The sequence below is a fragment of the Rhododendron vialii genome, chromosome 7a, assembly GCF_030253575.1.
Source record: "Rhododendron vialii isolate Sample 1 chromosome 7a, ASM3025357v1".
Classification (NCBI taxonomy): domain Eukaryota; kingdom Viridiplantae; phylum Streptophyta; class Magnoliopsida; order Ericales; family Ericaceae; genus Rhododendron; species Rhododendron vialii.
Window position 1 is genome coordinate 1,592,699 of NC_080563.1, and position 19,079 is coordinate 1,611,777.

Genomic DNA, 19,079 nt, shown 5'->3' on the forward strand with positions numbered 1-19,079 from the left:
ATAGAACATTTATGTATAATAATTGGTGTATTTGATTGAGAATACGTAGGGTTAAAGAAACATTTTTGTATAATGATTGGTGTATTTGATTGAGAATATGTAAGGTCTATTAAATTTGGTTATTATCAAAAGGTTACTAGTTTTGGCTATCCAAAATCCAAAATTTAATTATTTCTGAGGAGTTTGTTAAGTTTGATTATAGCATTGTGAGCCATATTTTGCACTAACATTGTTAATTTTAAAAACTTTTTATTTTTTATTATAGCATTGTGAATACTCTAAGTACTTAAAAAATAAGAATCTTAACGAAACGGACCTTACTAAAGTTAGAGCTGATTGTTTTCATGATCAAGTCATGGATTAGCTCTTTTGTTCTTTTCATGGGTATGGACTATGGATCACAAATACCATAAGATATTACATTAGTATTAGGAAAAATATTAAAATAATACCAACCTAATTAATTAATGAACCCATATTCCATAGTTAATTCTAATAAACAACCCAATTAATGAACACATACTCCCCCAGAAGACCAATCCAACCCAGCCGAGGAAATTATTTCGTTATACTAATTAATATGTATCTACTCCTACTATATTGGTTTAAGCTTCAATTTCGACTGTTACGTGAGAACTACCAATGTCAAGCTCCTCTACTGATAAACGTCATCATGTTTTGACCTAATTTGATAACATAATCCGAGCCAACTTTGTGCCAAACTTTAGGTTAGAAATCCTTTGGAAGTTGAAATATAGTATATCACTGTGGACACCAAATAGCTCATAATTGTAATTAGTAGGTGGTCTGGTTTTCATATGCCCAACACCACCCACACGTATCGAGTATGATCTTAGGTTCGATCTCGATCTCGATGTGGGTGCGGTGTGGTCCCTATAAATAGTAGTGTGATGTGACGGGACAATATTCTCTGGTAGAGGTGACGTGGTACCACATCTGCACTTTTATTTGTGTAACCAAAGACAAAAGAAGGTTTTTTTTTTTTAACCCGCAAGGAAAAAGTAGGTTTGCTTTCTAAATAAGTTGTTTAACCACCTTAGGCGGTTAAAACTTATTAGGAATTGGATAATCTTGCTTTGGAGACAAAGGCTGCCGGGTAAATGGTAGTTAAAACTGGCACACACTACCCACCATAATTTTGCAGATATATTATTGGTTGTGAATGATTAAAAATTCACAAAGTCTACGTTCACCGCTCAATTTTTACAACTCCTCCTATCGTTCTTAATTTTACAGTCCAAAAGTGTTTTGGACAGTCGGACCGTTGATTGCCGAGACGGACAACGAGATGTTGAACGGTGAAACGGAGCGGCGGGCGTAGCACCGCTGTTATAAATTAGGCATGAATCAGCTTCATTGGGGTCCTCTGTGTAGACTACTCAACCATTCTCGGTTTTAATAAACAATTCATCTCTTCAAGGGCAACCGAAAAAGCCAATCCAGAATTGGCGTTGAAAAAGAAAACCTCTCACTATCTCACAACAGACTCACAAAAAAGAGTGGGGAGAAAAAAATGGAAAAGAAAATTTTAAGCCATCCCTTTCTCCGACCTGGCCTTAATTAATAAGTTGCACCCAAATGAGTGTGTGACAATACATGATTTCATACGGATGGTCCCTAGCTATTTGGTACCACTAGCCTTTTGGTAGCTCAAGACAAAAACTTGGTATATTTATTGTCCTTGTAGATTAAGAACTTCATATATGAGTTTTCTTTTTTATAACTCGGGTGTTCGGACCGACTTATGTGTCGTCTTTGAGGTGTTTGAGGTTTCAATATTCCAATGAGTTTCTCGAATACACATTAGTTTCGACGTCTCGCACCCACCAAGCAGTTTCCATACTTAGGCCCTTATATGAATTTTTAGGGGAGTGAAAAAGTGGAGTAGATCATTGATTCGTGACGTTCATCCCCTCGTATTCCAATATTGGCAGGACCAACATTTGAATTCGAGAGGGGTCAAATTGGAAGAGATTTATTTCTGTTTAGTAACATAATCAACAATCGTGAGCTGATAATACAAAATTTTGATCAGAAAATGAAGAATCATATATATTCAAGTGTAGGACAATCACATCAAATATGGCTGTTTCATATATATACATATAATGAGGGTGGGCCATGGGCCGGCTGGCACAAGCCTTGGTCCGCCCCTTAATACTATTGTTATTGTACATTTTACCGGAGATTGATGGCGTAAAGTCGAATAAGAAATTGCCACCTCTGCATGAATGTAAAGCGAAAGAAAATTCACAAGCATAATACCTATTATTGTTACCCATTAGTGTCGGGCACGTCCTAATTAAATACCGGTCTTACATATTACTATTAAACCCAATTGTCAGTAAATTTAAAAAGGTATTGTATGCGTAATCATGCTAAAACATCCTAATTGACGAAAAAAATGTTTTAATCCTGTCTATTACGGAGTATCTAATTGTCAATAGTTGAGGCTATCGGTGGAGACGATAAGAGAATGAAGGTACACACGTCTCTATCCACTTATCAGCTATTGCCCTCATTATTGACAATTTAGAGAAAAAAAAAATATTAAAATATTTTTCTATCAATATCTCTATTATAAAACAGAAGAGTATGGAGACAAGTTGTTGGAACCGCTTAGATTCATTTGATTCAAAGGCTGTAATGCATCCTCCCGCTTCCCGGTTAAGTGCCATGATTTTTACCTAAATCACACAACTGACATCCCCTTCAAACCGGGATGTATAGTGCCGTAGGCACGGGCTAGCACTACTCCACTAATTTTGTCTTTTATCTTTGGCAAAATTTAACTCATTAACTTCTACGATGATGAACTTGGTTGATGCCTGATATCCTAAAAATTTTACCGGCTGTAAAAGAATTTGGACGCGTAAGGCCGGAGGTCATCCTTCACGAACTAGGCTGACGCATGTTCCCTCGGCTAATTGCTCGGAGGGAAGGACTGTGAGGTTGGTCAGTCTCTATATTGCAGGTTTTCTTATACTTCTTCCGTTTTTAAATAAGTGTTCGGCGCGCAAAATTAGACTTTACAAAACATGCATATATTTTATTAAAAAATTTAATTTTTTTTCACAATCTAATATAACTCATTGTTATCTATTGATTTGTAAAAAAAAATATTGAATTTTTTGACGAAATAAATGCATCTTTTTGAATGTCTAATTTTGCTCATCGAACATTTATTTAGGGACGGAGGGAGGACTATATTGCAGCAGAGAGGTGCTATTCACACAGACAAACGGGGCACAGATTGTGCACAGATCTCGATGTGGGGTTCACTAAGTATCCCACACAAATGATCTGAGCCGTTCATTAAATTTGAAACATTTTTTCAAGGGCCTCTGCAAAAAATCAGCTTAATCCGATGCCTAAAAATACTCGATCTAATTATCTAACTTTTCATTCAACTTTGAACCTGAATGAAAACTTATATGATTAGATCGAGTACTTATAAGTATCGAATCGAACTGATTTTTCACGAAAGCCTTTAAAAAATGTTTTAAATCTAATGAACAGCTTGAATTTTTTGTATGGGACCCATAGTGAGCTCCACATTAAAATCTGTGCACTATCTGTACACGCTTTGTCTGTGTCAATAGACTCACGCTATTGCAGCATAGATGTATCATTGTCGTCATTCCATCTAATTATAGGTATGTATATCAATCTGCAATTATTAGACAAAATGCGGAGGGCCCCATTGTTTTCTCTTGGGCCTTAAGAGGTGGCATATCTTCTTTTGCAGGCTTCATCAGTAGTCGATTCGTGGTCTTCTCTTCACTGGGAAGCCTCGTATTTGTAGAGCTCTCCCATCTTGCGAATATTCAGCGATCGCGTTCTCAATCAATTCTCTCGTTATGCTTGGATTCCTCAATCTTCGCTCTTTTAAATTTTAGTAGTTTAAAACATTTTTAAAAGACAGTTTCAGATTTGCGTTTATATTCTCACTCATGCACGTGAATGGTAATTATGTGTTTATGCTCTCACTCATGCACGTGAATGGTAATTACGTGACTTATTTTATGCCCTTTTAAATTCATTGCACATTTACTTTTCCGGGTAATGCCGTTTCTTCCTTCACATAATGAAATAAATGTATCGTTTGCTTGTGGTAAAAGTTTTGATGAAGATTTTTGAGTAATGAGTGGATTTTATATTTTTTTATCGGCGAAATTTTTGCTTTGTTTGAAACATGTGGAAAGAAAATTTAATGTAAATTTCTTTCTCTCCAATTATTTGGTTTAAATAGAAAGTTAGAAGAAAATATGAAAACACTTTTATTTATTTTTTTCCCTTTCTCCATTTCATAAGTTCCAAAAAATCCAAACAGACCCGAAGTTCTCTTCCCAAAATAATTCTACCCTCACCCCCTTACACAAAGCATATGTATCTACTCTTTTTTTCTTTTTTTGACAAGTCAAAATATGTATCTACTCTCATAGCAGTCACTCTCACGTCTCAGCCGTCGTAGTCTTTCCTCTCTCACTCGCTGTTTCTCCCTTTATACAAAACTGCAAGGTGCCATCCAGAGAGAGAGAGAGAGAGAGAGAGAGAGAGATTGGTTCGGTGGTGGTGGAACAACAGGGGAGAAAATGGAGCACACGACTCCCAAACTCGTATTCAATGGAAAGCTCTGATGAGGGGGACCCACCTACACAAACTCAGGTGTCAAGTATTCTTCGTCTTCTTCTTCTTCCATCGCTACTGCTAGGCACCATCGTTAAGCTGTCTCCTGCTTTCCCTCTCTAACCTTTCCTCTGTCCTTCTACTTTTCTCACTTTTTAATGTCTGCCCCCACACCCTACTACCCTGTCCTATTGCGTGGGCCGATGTTTTTGCCATTCGGGTCTCTCTCTTTTCTGTCGGTGAAGATATCCACAGCCATCAAAAAAGGTTTCCTTTTTCCCTTTTTCTTTTGTAAGATTGTTTTTTTCTGTGTGCGCTGTGTTTGGACATTGCCTAATTTTCGGTAGTTAAGATATTTTGCAAATCTTTTACTTTTAGATATCCTGACGGTGGTTTTTTTCTTCTGGGTTTTTGATGATGTGCTTGGAATTTGCAGAAATTTGATTGAGCCAATTGAAAGGGTCTGATTCTCTTTGGAATTCGCAGAGAGCTGAAGAACAGTGATTCAGAAAGACTGGAGCAAATTGGGGTATCATCAAAAAAGAAGAAGAAGGAGAAGAGTGGTATCATCACTATCTATTTGGTGTATGGAGACTTGGATTGTCACCGGTAAAATGGGTGAGTTTTGAAGAATTGGCATTGAAGGATATTTTTAAGTAAATTTGTCTTGGAGTCTTGAAAAATCTTTGAAGTGGGGTGGAAAGAGTGAGGCTCTTGAACAATCTTTGAAGTGGGGTGGAAATATTCTTTGCCAGAATTGGTGTTTCGTCCAGGGCAAGATACTGGTTAAGCCGTTAAGGCTTCTGGGTGGAAAGTTCGAAAAAGAAAGCTGTGATTCCTTGCCAGCCAAACAAAGCTTTAGTTCCTTGTGCTTGACTCTGTTGGAAAGCCTCAGAATTTGATATTGGAGTTTATTCATCTTCTTTGAGAATACTGAGCTGCATATATGTTCCTATTAACCTATCAATTCCAGGACTCTGATCTTCAGGTAGTTCATCTCTGTAACATGTTCCTTGCATCAAATAATTCACATCCACGAACTTAGCATATGAATTGTTAGTTTCAATATTTACATTGTTAGTCCAGAAAATTGGCACTGCTGTCGGATGACTATCTGAATTTGGTATGATTGCAACGTCTATATTGACCTCTAGGGTCGACAAACAACCTAGTTAATTTATTCCTTAGTTCGGCAATAATTTATGTTTCTTTCTTGCCCTTCGATTTCTATGTTTATTTTTGGATAATTGAAGTATTCTTTTATTGTATAGGCGAGGCGCCAAAATATCGATAACCCTGTCTCTTGGCAAGTTGAATGAAAAAGAAAGACTTGGAGCCTCTTTCTAGTTTGGATATACATGATTCTAGTTTCAAGTTTGTTGCTTACGAAAGTGTACTGGATTTTTCGTAGTATGCTGTCTGGTTATGGAATTTCATGTATTTGACTTTTTCAGTTTTTGAAGGGGAAGGCTAGGCAGCTGAAAATTACCTTTCTTGTATTTTGAAACATTTTGTACATCGATTTTCTTGTTTCTCAGGCCTCACTTGGTAGTATCAGCAGGATCTCTGGATGAACAACTTCTGCTAAAGTCCAATAATCACATTAACCATGGCAAACAGATTAGAACAGCACCCTACGCAATTTGGAAAATATCACGCAGGGTGTATATGGGGTTTCATTAATTTCCTCGACTTTGGCCATCGCCGATCAGCTCGTAGGCTGCTTGTAGATAAAAGGACTACTAGCAGACGAAATGTTGGTAAGAGTGTATTTTATTTAATATGAAGCAAACTAGGGAAGACAGATAATATTTCTTAATATCTTGAGAAGGAATCTAATTCTGAAAGTTGGCCGTTCCCAGACCGATGCTTCTTTGTAAATAATGCTTTTTTTTACTTGTTAGGATTTTTAACTTAATACAGTGTTCCTTTTACGTTTCTTATTCATTCAGGTGTAGGAGCTTATTTCATTACTTTCTAACTAGATAAAAATCCTCATTTGCCACTAATAGTTTTGTTTTAATGCGATTGATTCATTTATTTTCCATAGCTGATTTTCTTCCCTTTGAGATTGAGCTTTTTTCCCTGTTGTCTTTCCACATCTAATTTATAATTTTCCATTTCCACAGGTCCGGGATATTACTGGTCTAAACTGCAGAAGCTGACAGAACCAAATGGGTCCTCTCGAGTATTTTTCGTAAGTGCTGGTAACTTGAATCTGTTATGGATTGAAATCCTCCCTTGCAAATCAGAATAATAGAAGTACTTTTTTTTGACTTTTTCCCTGGGGATTTGGGAAGGAAGAAGTGGACATGATGATTTGAAAAACTGAACTTTAGGCTCTCAAATGAATTTTGGGATTTGTGGCATTAATAAGCTTGCATTTTGTTTCAGGATGGTGAAGGAAGAAAGGCTTTGATAGTTGATATCATGAAGACAAGCATAAAAGAACTTATGGAAGAAGAGATGTTGAGTGAACAAGAGCAGAACCAGCAGATTATTGCTGATATCCAAACTGAAGAATTTGACTCAGAAAGTAGAGGCTATGGGAAAAAGAACTGCAAGATAAGAAGTGAGAGTAGCACGAGTGCTTGTGATATACATGATGAGTTGGATGCTGCTGGAAACTTCGGATCTGAAAACCATTCTCATCAAGAATCAGAGGAGGAAACAAATCTTGATGCGAAGCATGATTCGAATAGTGACATTCAGTCTGAGCAGGCACATTCTGTATTTACCGGAAAACTAGTTGATGCAATTAAGGTTTTTGTGGATCAGAGGATGACAGTTGGGAACCATCTCACAAAATATGAGACAGCCGAGCGCTCCAATGAATTTATGAATGCACTTCAGACATTAAGTACAAATAAAGAACTGATTTTGAAACTCTTAAAAGATCCAAACTCCCTGTTGGTGAAGCACATTGAAGACTTGGAGGATGCTCAGCCAGAGGAAGACCAAAATCCAAGTTTCTTATCAAAAGACAACTTGATAGATCGGGAGGTAAAAGTCTCAAAACTATCTGAGCCTGTTGAGCGGAAGCAGCACAACTTCTTCAGGAGAAAGAGCAAGTCTCAGGAAAAAATCTTGTTGAAGGGACATGAAAATTGTCAAACTTCAAATAGGATTGTCATTTTGAAGCCTGGACCAGCAATTGTTCATAATCAACCTGAAGGGAAGCATTCATCATTGCGATCTTCTCATCACAAGGTGCAGACTGAAAGAACTGCTTCCCAATTTTCCTTTGCTAAAATTAAAAGAAAGTTGAAGCATGCTATGGGAAAGGAGCGGCACGGAGTCCCTTTGGATGATCGTAAAGTTTTTTACAAGCATAAAAACTCAGGAAGTAGAGCAAAAGGCGATGGGGAAAAGGTTGGATGGAAATCTCCAAATAGAAACCATTTCTTTAATGAAAGATTTGCCAGACTCACAATTGGCACCAAGAACAAAGAGAAGAGTTCCAAGCCAGATGATGCTGAAACAAGCATGGGAAGAAGAGATATGGAATATACCAAGCTCAAGGTTTATAACAATCTCTACATTGAGGCCAAGAAACATCTCTCAGAAATGCTGAGCGATGGAGATGAAATTGGGGATTTCTCAAACAGCCAGCCACCAAAAACACTGGGAAGGATTCCCTCTCTTTCCGATTACTTGTCTCCTGATTTTGTGATGGCACAGAAGAAGCTTTCACATGACAATAGTGTTCATGTGGCCAACGAGGACTCGTGGAAGCTTACGCCAGACGGAGATGTCAGTCATTTAGGTCCTTCAAGGGAGAACTTCATTCTTAGATCATGCACTACTGAAAACCCTGAATACACATTACAGTCTTGTAACTTGAATTCAGATGTTTTGGATGAGCTAAATCATACAAATGCAGTGGAAGCAATGTGTTCAATGAGACCTGAGAAGAATTTTGAAGGTATCGTTTTCTCCATTCTCCAACTCATATAAAAAAAGTATTGTGTTAAACTTTTAGGCATTATACTGATTAGTGGTTTCTTAAACTTTGTGCAGCTGATGTGGAGATAGTAGAAATAAGTGATGCATCAACCCAGGAAGAGAGCAAAGTTTTGGACGATACAGTTGAACAATCTAGCTCTTCAGATATTAGAGACGAGCAAGATGGTGATCTTACTGAAGCTTTTGATGAAGATGAATATGCCCAATGCTTGAAATCGGTAACACCTTGTTGCTTATGGGTGTTTATGTGGTCCAAACAGTTGCTTGTTCTTTTTCTTTCCAATATAATGTTTCTTCTTTTGTTTATGTAATAATTTGTGCTTGCATTCATAAAATAGCATTAGCCATCTACTGCAAAAGCTAAAGGTGATGATGCAACAGACGTGTTGCGTTTTACCTTTGTCTTCAATTATGCTTTTTTTCCACCAAGGTAAACTTGCATCAGTAGATTCTACGAGGAACTTTACACATTTTATTATCATCGAAAAGCCTCTGGACATGTTCACAACCATTGCTTTGCTATCCAAGTTATAGTGATTTACGGTTCTGTCCCTCATTTTTAACTCATTATATCCTAATGTTTTTATTGTTTTCTCTAGGACTTATTTGATGAGGGCCAATCACTGTCACCTCCATTAACTTCCGCTCCAAGCTCTTCAATCATCAATCTTGTTGCAGATCTAGATATATCCAATGAAAGACCAGAGCGGCATAGTCCTGTATCTGTGCTTGAGCCCTTATTCACAGGTGATGACATCAGCCCTACAATCATCAAATCCCAACCTGGTATGGTTCACAAGAGCTATAAAATGGCATTCTTAATCAAATATTCATTTTCATTTATATCATATTCCTGTAATTCTAAGTTAAGCCCGGAAAATCTACAGTTGAACTTGCACTGCAGCCACGTGAGATCATTTTCGATGAGCAGTTCTCTTCTGCGACAAATCAAGGTAGTTTTCTAAGATCTTGTTTGGAGGATGAGGAATCCTCGTTCGACTATGTTGAAGCAGTGTTGTTGGCTTCTGGCTTGAACTGGGAGGAGTTTCTCTCAAGGTGGCTTTCTTCGGATCAAATTCTTGATGCAAAATTGTTTGATGAGGTAGAGTTATTTTCAAACCGCTCTCGTCAGGACCAAAAGCTTCTCTTTGATTGCACCAATGATATCCTCAAGGTGGTTTGTGATCGCTATTTTGGCAATTCTCCCTGGGTATCATTTGCCAAGCATATCATCCACCCAATCCCAAGGGGGAAGAGTTTCATCCACGAGGTATGGAACGGAGTGGAGTGGTGTATTTTCTCACAGCCTTATTCTTGCACTTTGGACCAGATTGTCGGGAACGACATGTCGAAAGCAGGAACATTGATGGACCTCCAATTTGATGTTGAAAATATTGGCATTGAGATTGGAGAAGCCATTGTCAAAGTGTTGGTCGACGAAATCATATGGACTTTCATAAATGAAGATCCAGAAATTCGTTCATCTGTGCATCCAGAAGATTTGATAAAGATTGAATAACACCAATTTGTGAAATGCGGCCTACTTTGTTTCAACTGCCTATCAGGAGGAAGGCGTCTAAACAAGTTTCGACCTTAACTAGCTCTCTCACTTGAGGCTTTCTGAAGATAATTTGATACCTTCTTTTCTCAGTTTTCCAGCAAAAACATGGGATATGACGAGTTTTCTGGTCCATCTAACCCTAACTTAGGTGCTCTCTGGGCAAAAGATATGAAATAGAAGATACTTACGACATTGAAAGGGGTTCGAGATGATCTACCTTCAGTGTAAATGCTCCATCTGGAAACTAAAACCAAACCAAAAGAGTTAAAAGGTGTTTCAGCTTGTATAGTTTGTAGAGTTTGGCGTGTGGAATGTGTGATGTATCGATTTGTTACCAGAAAATTTCCCCTTTGCTTGTTGTTTGATACCATTTCTCCTTTTGTACTCTTTCTTTGTTCTTTGCATCTTTCTTTCTGTAGCTAGACAGTTGTGAGTATTGTGAGTGATGACCAGTCAGTTGTAAATGAAGAAACAGAAAGGGTTTCTTTGTTTCGTTGTTGATCTTCAGATTTTCTCCGTTATTTCTTAACATTTGCATGGTATCGCCATCCATATGTTTTTTTCGTTGCGTACATTTCTGATAAAGTTCTGAATGTGAAATGAAATCTTTGGGGAAAAAGTACCGAAGAACTCTTCTTAAAGAATAAAAACCTGTTTATCCGAAATTATCAGAGCTTGAGTTTAGAGCACCAGAACCACCTTTATCTATGACTTGACAGTTTTAATGAGTTCAAAATTAACAGTGCTGAAGAAAAAAGGGGTGAAAAAATGTACATTATCCAAATTGTTGATGGATTTTCCGTCCATCCGAACTGCAAAATCCAACGAGTCTCTGTCCCCATTATTTGGGATCAGTTAAATAGATCCATTGAACTCCATGCAAATCGTATCCTAGGTCAATTTTTACGGTAACCTGTTCTATAGATTCTCTACAAGAAGTTACAAGACAAATTTTTTATCTGAAAATGTTACATCATTGTCTGCAAAGATTGTCATCATAGACAAATTGTATCCAATCAATGTGACTACTCAATCAACAGAGGAAACAAGTAATCAAAAGTCCAGGAACAGAAGGGTACAAGTGAAAAACTCAATTTGAGAAGAAAAATCAAGTGAGAGAACCAAACACTACATCAAAGAGGAGATACTAGTGTTTCTTACAACCAATCAAGAATGTGAAACCTCACTCATGGTCCAGAAGCACCTTGCCAAATCCTCATAAACTGCTTCAAAGGGTTGAAGCTTAATGATTTCAATCCTCATAACTCGATCTCCTCAATGAACCCATTTGAGATCAATCACTACTGCCATTGCCATTGATAGCCATCAAAAGGTCTTTCAAGTTGTAAAACAAATAGAATCAACCTTTAGAAGGTAGATAAATGGATCTGATCAAATCCAATGAAATGAATAAGCTTCTAATTAAGAATCACAGTTGGTACTATTTTTGCTCTTCCAAGAAGCTAGCACGGGAAATTCTGATGTGAAAAAAGAACCCTGCAATTGTTTATAGCTCAGCTATCTGAAAGAGGAATGCTCCATCGACCTTGAGACCGCTGGATCTGTGAAAGCAGCCTTGCAGCATTTCCACCTGCTGAAACCTGCAACCTGAAACCTCTCAAGCTTATTCTCTGCTGCAGACCATGAGGAGGACACAATCGAACAATGAGAGTACAGAGAAACTTATAGCAAATGGGATTAATAGAAACGTGTTTGTCTATGGGATTCCCAAACATATACAATTGGGGACACTTTGCCAGTATCACATATCCTGATAAGAAGTTTTCTTGATTGCTCTCACTGGTTTCGCATGTTGAATATCAACTGACGCGTACAACTACCATGCAAGATCACAAACAATCAACCAAGAAATGCAACTTGTAAAGTAAATATTAAGCACTTCCTAAAAGGAGTTTCAGGGCTCAGTTTAAGAAGTTCTCTAGATTGCTCTCACAGGTTTCATAAGCTGAGCATCAACTAATGTGTACAACTACCATGCAAGCAATCAACCAAGAAATGCAACTTCTGCAGTCAATATTAAGTGATTCCCAAAAGGAGTTTCAGGGCTCACTTTAAGAGATTGAAAGCATTAACATTGTAATTAGAAACCGACATTGCTAAAACATGATGACTATTGCAAAGCTCATAAAGCTACTTCAATCAGTTGAGAATTTGAGACTAAAGGGTGCTGACATAAGATTTATGGTATATCAGCGTCTGGGGGGAGTTGAAGTGACAGCCCCACTTCTCAAATAGGTAGAAGGAAGCTGAGGGGACATGTTGGATCGACCTAAACGAATAAACAACATAAGAGACCAGACTTCCAGCATTTCACCTTGACAAGAAATAAATTTCTTCTGCTTCTTCTTTGATTGGAAAGTTTTCGCGCCCTTCCACTAATTCTATGTTCCATTCTTTACTCGCATTTCGAGTTTTAAGGTGGTGGTGGTGAAGTGATGTTGGTGCAGGTGGTTAATTGGTGGTGGTGGTGGAGGGGTTGTGTTATGGTGATAGTGTTGGTGGTATGCTCCGATGATTTTTGTAGTGGTTTGCTTAGTACCCAATTTTCACGAAATAAACTTTAGTACTTCGATGGTTGGATTGCACCATACTTTAGTACATTTAAAGCTCTCTTTATCGATATACATTAGGTCTTTATCCAATTTAAAATGAGGGAGATGCGAATGTTTTACCGAAATGATTTAGTTTTCGACTCATTGAGGGTAAATTAGTCATACCCTTTTATATACGAAAAGTTATAGATTCAAACTACTTGGATTGGAAAGTTGACTCAATAGGTTTTTTAACAGTTCTAACCTTGCAAAAAACGGAGTTCGGGACAAATCCGCAACGTTTGAGAAATTTTTGGAGCTTTGTGCGTCCCAGGAGCACTTTTGTGCGCCCCAGGCGCACTTCATTGTGCCCCGGGCGCATCCTCAAAATTTCAAAACCGACCAAACTTTGAGATCTTGCCACAGACACTCCCAAACTCCGATTCGCACGTGGTTTGAACCGTTAAAAAGCTCGTTTAGCCTACTTTCTAACCAAATTAGTTTGGCTCCAAAAATATTTACAAATCAAAAGATATGACAATATTACCCTCAAGAAGGAGAAAAATAAAATATTTTTGAAAATTTCTTAAATCACACTAACTTTAAACCGGATCGAAATCCATGTTATATCTATAAAGAGGGTATTCAAAGTACTAAAAGATGATGGAATCCAACGGGAAAAATAATAGATTTTGGGTTACGAATAGTTGGTCAAAAGTAGACCAATTCAAAGATCATTGGAGTCACTAAGACTAAAACACGTTTTCGCGCCTTTCCTCTCATTCTATGTTCCATTCGTTACTCGCATTCCAAGTTTTAAGGTAGTGGTGGTGAAGTGATATTGGTGTAGTTGGTTAAGCGGTGGTGGTGGGGGGGTTGCGTTGTGGTGATGGTGTTGGTGGTGGAGGGGTGGTCGGCTGGTAGCGCTTCGATGATCTTTGTAGTGTTCTACTTACTACCCAATTTTCATGAACTAAACTTTATTAGTTTGATGGTTGGATTGCACCATCTTTTAGAACATTTAAAGTTCTCTTTATCAATATATAATAGGTATTAATTCGATTTAAAATGAGGTGAGACTGAAATGATTTAGTTTTCGACTCACTAAGGGTAAATTATTCATACCTTTTTATATACACAAAAAATTATAGATTCAAACTACTTGGATTGGAAAGTAGACTCAACAAGATTTTTAACGGTTCTAACCTTGCAAAAAATGGAATTTGGGAGTGTCTGGGACAAACCCGCAAAGTTTGAGGAATTTGTGGAGCTTTGTGCGCCCCAGGAGCAATTCTGTGCGCCCCAGGAACACTTCATTGCCCCCAAGTATTTGGGATCTGTTATACAAAAAGGTGTATCCTAGGTGTTTACAAAAAGGTGTTTAAACTTAACAGTAATGAAGACAAAAAGGTGTTTACAAAAAAACATCAACCAAATTGTTGGCTGTTTTTCCTTCCAACCTACAAAATTCAACTAGTCTTTGTCCCAAGTATTTGTGATCTGTTATACAAATCCATTTTCTCCAATAAATTCCATGCAAAGAAGTATCCTAGGTCAAATTCAGGGTAAGCTGCCTATAAATTATACTGCAAGTTATAATGACCAAATTTTTACCCGAAAATGTAACATCACAGCGGCCAAGTTTGTCAACACAGCCAAACTTTCATTGTCAAAAGTTTCCATCTTTTTGTTTAATAGTCATGTATACTTACTTAATACTTGTGTTGGGATTTTCTCAAAAACTGATTTCCTCAAAAACTGGTGAGTGTTTGTCAAAAGTCCAGCTAAAGGTACTCATAACTTTAAAAACTATTTCATTGGCCATATGCACCATTTTATTTACTAGGAAACTGATATATGTCAAAAATCCAGCTAAAGTCATTCGTAACTTTCAACATTCAAAAAGTTCATTCACTAGGAAAGGGTACCATTTCACTGAGACATAAGCACCATTTCATTCACTAGGAGAGGGTACCATTTCATTGAGACATAAGCACCATTTCATTCACTAGGAAAGGGTACCATTTCGGCGCCTTAAGATTACTCTTAGCTGCCAAGAATTACTCTTGCCCTCACAGAATTGCCAGACCATCAGTCATTCTTTGCGGCCAAAAGTAATTCATAGCAGTCAAAAGTAATTCATAGCGGTCAGAATTAATTCGTGGCGGTCAAGAGTAATTCTTCGCAGCCATGAGTAATTCTTCGACAGAGCAATTACAGAGAACTTAAATGTTTAGCCTGCATCTATGGGCGAAGATCAAAAGAGAAAACTCACCATCCATTAACCTCGTATAAATGGAATTTCATTTGCCAGAAGATGTCCAACAATCACCCATCTTTTATTTGCCGATGACTCCCTCTTCTTCCTTATCCTTAAAGCTGCTAAGTTTGAGTGTATGGTGGTCATGGATGTGCTGAATCATTATTGCTGTGCCCCAGGTCAGCTGATAAATCTTAACAAGTCATGTGTAGTTTTCAGCTCCAATGCCCCAAAGGAAGATAGACAAGAGCTGGCTCCAGTGCTTGGAGTGCCCTTGCAGGGTAACTTTGGCAAGTACTTGGGCGTTCCTACTGAGAGTGGGGCATTTCAAAGAAGACTTCTATGAACTGGATTGTGGATAGAGTCCTTCGTAAACTCGAAGGGTGGAAAGAAGTTTTACCGTCAGATGCAGGGAAGGAAGTACTGATTAAATCAGTTATTCAGGCCATTCCAACATACGTTATGTCTTTTTTTAAGCTCCCTGTATCTCTTTGTAATGCCATCTGTGACAAGATAGCTCAATTCTGGTGGAGAGGTATAAACAACATAAGAGACCAGACTTCTAGCATTTCACCTTTACAAGAAATAAATTTCTTCTACTCCTTCTTTGATTGGAAAGTTTCCGCGCCCTTCCACTCTATCTATGTTCCATTCGTTACTCGCATTCTGTGTTTTAAGGAAGTGGTGGTGATGTTGGTGCAGGTGGTTAAGTGGTGGTGGTGGAGGGATTGTGTTACGGTGACTGTGTCGGTGGTACACTCCGATGATTTTTGTAGTGGTATGCTTACTACCAAATTTTCATGAATTAAGCTTTAGTACTTTGATGGTTGGATTGCACCATCTTTTAGTACATTTAAAGTTCTCTTTATTGATATACAATAGGTCTTTATCCAATTTAAAATGATAGAGATGTGAATGTTTTACCAAAATGATTGTTTTTGACTCATTGAGGGTAAATTAGTCATACCATTTTATATACGAAAAAATATAGATTAAAACTTCTTGGGTTGGAAAGTAGACAAAACAAGGTTTTTAACAGTTCTAACCTTGCAAAAAACGAAGTTCTGGAGTGTCCGGAAAAAACCCGCAAAGTTTGAGGAATTTGTGGAGCTTTGTGCGCCCAAGGAGCAATTATGTGCGCCCCAGGCGCACTTCATTGCGCCCCTGGCGCATCCTCAAAATTTCAAAACCAACCAAAGTTTGAAATCTTGCCATGGACACTTCTGAACTCCGATTCGCACATGGTTTGAACCGTTAAAAAGCTCGTCTAGCCTACTTCCCTAACTGCTCCTTTTGGGAAGCTAAAAATTGGTCTGCATCGTGTCGGAGCTGGAAAAGCCTTGTTATTGGGAGAGATCTTCTGGCTAAAAATTGCCTTTAGCAAGTACGTCAACACATTGAGGGACAAATGGGCTCCTGGCTGCAGTAGTATCACTGGGACAACATCATCTCTGGTTCTAACAGTGGCAGATCTCATACTACCTGGAAAAGCTCACTGGAATGAAGCTCTCATCCAAAACACTTTCGACCCTCTCATCTCCACCAGAATGTTAAGCATCCCTCTTCCTCACACCACCACCGTTCCTCACACCACCACCGTTGATAAGTTGATCTGGATTCTGGCCCAAAAACTAAAGTGGTGAATTCACGGTCAAAAGTGGTTACCAGAGCTGCACCAAAATGCTCTTGCTGTGACAAAAAATATCAACCACAAATTGGACACCAAATCTGATTGGAGAATTTATGGAATTTGCGAGGACATTCAAGTGGCGTTATCCACCTTTGTTGTTGCTTCTGTTGTCTATGTTCCAAAATCGCATAACGAGGTGGCTAACTGGGTGGCACCTTCAGCTAAGTAGGGATCATCGGAAGGCTTTGGTCCTACAACCATCCTTTAAAACTCTAGCAACTTTTGGCTCATGATTTTCCACCAACGGGGAAACGAAATGGATAAAAAAAAGTGTTTCCGCTTGTAATGTTTGTAGAGTTTGGCTTAAGGAATGTGCGATGTATCAATTTGTTAGTACAATTTTTCCTTTTCTTGTTGTTTGATGCCATTTCTCCATTTCTCCGGTGTATGTTCTCTGCATACTTCTTGCTGATGTAGTTGCACAGTTGTGAGTATTGCGAGTGATGACCATTGGCCAGTCACTTGTAAATGGAGAAACAGAAAGGATAATAGAGTATCATGCTATTGTACAGGTGTGCTGTATTATGCATTTAACAAGGTTTCATTATTGATCTTCAGATTTTCCCTGTTATTTTCCCAAAAAATGGCACCGCACTGGAACGATTAAGTAAACGAGCCAGCATGGCACGATACGAAGGAGGGTTAGCACGAAGCTAAACGGACCGGGCCGGCACGGCCCGTTTGACACCTCTATTTTTGGTGTTATTAAAGCCTCCAAGATTCTTGATTCTGGACTCAAATGTCATTGCTGGAGTGGGCTCCACATTGCTGATCAGTCAGTTCTTGACATGTCATAACTATTTTTTTTTTGCTTAATATGTACAACCCATCAAAGCATCGGAAACTTAAACAATTCTTGGTATTTTCACGCATTTGGTATTCCCTTGTATGTGTTGGAATTATTTATCTCCTTAACAAGGCTATTGGTTTGGTTGGCCTGCTTGTAGACTTGTTTCCAGTTTGATATACTAATTCGGATTTCGGCACAATGTTACCCTAATCTAGTCATATTTGTTCGTCTGTACATGCCGACACTCAATTTACTTTGCTTAGTTGTATTTGAGTTTAATGAATAATGTAACGGCTTGGCATGCGGTGAGTCATAAAGAGCTGGTAAGACTATAGAATTACACGCTTGAGGTTTATAACTCAGGGTGTCCGGACCAATTTACGTACACTTCGACTAATCTATAAGAACCCAATTCAACCATTCACTAGTGTGGAGTCTGATTAATTTTGGGGCAAGGCCCCCTATAAATTGACTTCATATGTGTTGATAGAACATTGAAAGTTTCAAACTTAAGACTTTAGAAGGGAACAAAGCCCTTAGTTTGAAGCAGTGACCAGGTCAATCCCGTGAAATTAGATGTTGGTTCAATTTAGCAAAGCATAAATGAGAAAAATATTCATTGAAAGATCGTTCCTTATTAAGCATAACGCAAACGATATTTTTCCATTTGTATGGTAAGCTAATTACATATCATTAATCAAACTCAGGACATGAGATCCTATTGAATAACAATTATTGTCGCTTTATATCACAATAAAGTGTTTAAAATTAACAGTGCTGAAGAAAAAAAAGGGTAAAAGTGAAAAACTCAATTTGAGAGAAAAATCATGTGAAAGAACCAAACAATACATCAAACAGAACTACAGGAGATACAAGTGTTTCTTACAACCAACCAAGAATATGAAACCTCACTCATGGTCCAGAAGCACCATGCCAAATCCTCATACACTGCATCAAAGGGTTGAAGCTTAATGATTTCAATCCTTGTAAGTCGATCTCCTCAATGAACCCATTTGAGATCAATCACTACTGCCATTGCCATTGACAGCCATCGAAAGGTCTTTCAAGGTGTAAAACAAATAGATTCAACCTTTAGAAGCTAGATAAATGGATCTTATCAAATCCAATGAAATGAAGTACAAGCTTCTAAGAATCACAGTTGTACTATTTTGCTCTTCCAAAAAGCTATCACGGGAAATTCTGATGTGGAAAAAGAACCCTGCAATTGTTTATAGCTCGGCTATCTGAAAGAGGAATGCTCCATCGACCTTGAGACCTCTGGATCTGTGAAAGCAGCCTTACAGCATTTTCACCGGCTGAAACCTGCAACCTGAAACCTCTCAAGCTTATTCTGCTGCAGACCATGAGGAGAACACAATCAAACAATGAGAGTACAGAGAAACTTATAGCAAATGGGATTAATAGAAACGTGTTTGTCTATGGGATTCCTAAACATATACAATAGGGGACACTTTGTCAGTGTCACATGTCCTGATAAGAAGTTTTCTTGATTGCTCTCACAGGTTTCACATGTTGAATATCAACTGACGCATACAACTACCATGCAAGACCACAAGCAATCAATCAAGAAATGCAACTTGTGCAGTAAC

General features: G+C 38.1%; 1 protein-coding gene across 8 annotated transcripts; it reads left to right on the forward strand.

Annotated features, from left to right (window-relative positions):
• Positions 1-4,358: 4,358 nt before the first annotated feature.
• LOC131332416 (uncharacterized) lies at positions 4,359-10,694 on the forward strand. 8 transcript variants are annotated; one of them, XM_058366624.1, is made up of 9 exons: positions 4,414-4,917; positions 5,087-5,322; positions 5,361-5,638; positions 6,189-6,410; positions 6,780-6,847; positions 7,045-8,575; positions 8,671-8,834; positions 9,216-9,402; positions 9,504-10,694. In XM_058366624.1, exons 4-9 carry the CDS (start codon positions 6,260-6,262, stop codon positions 10,133-10,135), a joined length of 2,733 nt encoding a protein of 910 aa, XP_058222607.1. In that variant the 5' UTR covers positions 4,414-4,917; positions 5,087-5,322; positions 5,361-5,638; positions 6,189-6,259; the 3' UTR covers positions 10,136-10,694. The 8 variants fall into 8 exon arrangements, with proteins under 8 accessions (XP_058222605.1, XP_058222603.1, XP_058222610.1 ...); XM_058366622.1 differs by having other exon boundaries at positions 4,359-4,689; positions 5,087-5,638; XM_058366620.1 differs by having other exon boundaries at positions 4,412-4,917; positions 5,087-5,638.
• Positions 10,695-19,079: the final 8,385 nt, after the last annotated feature.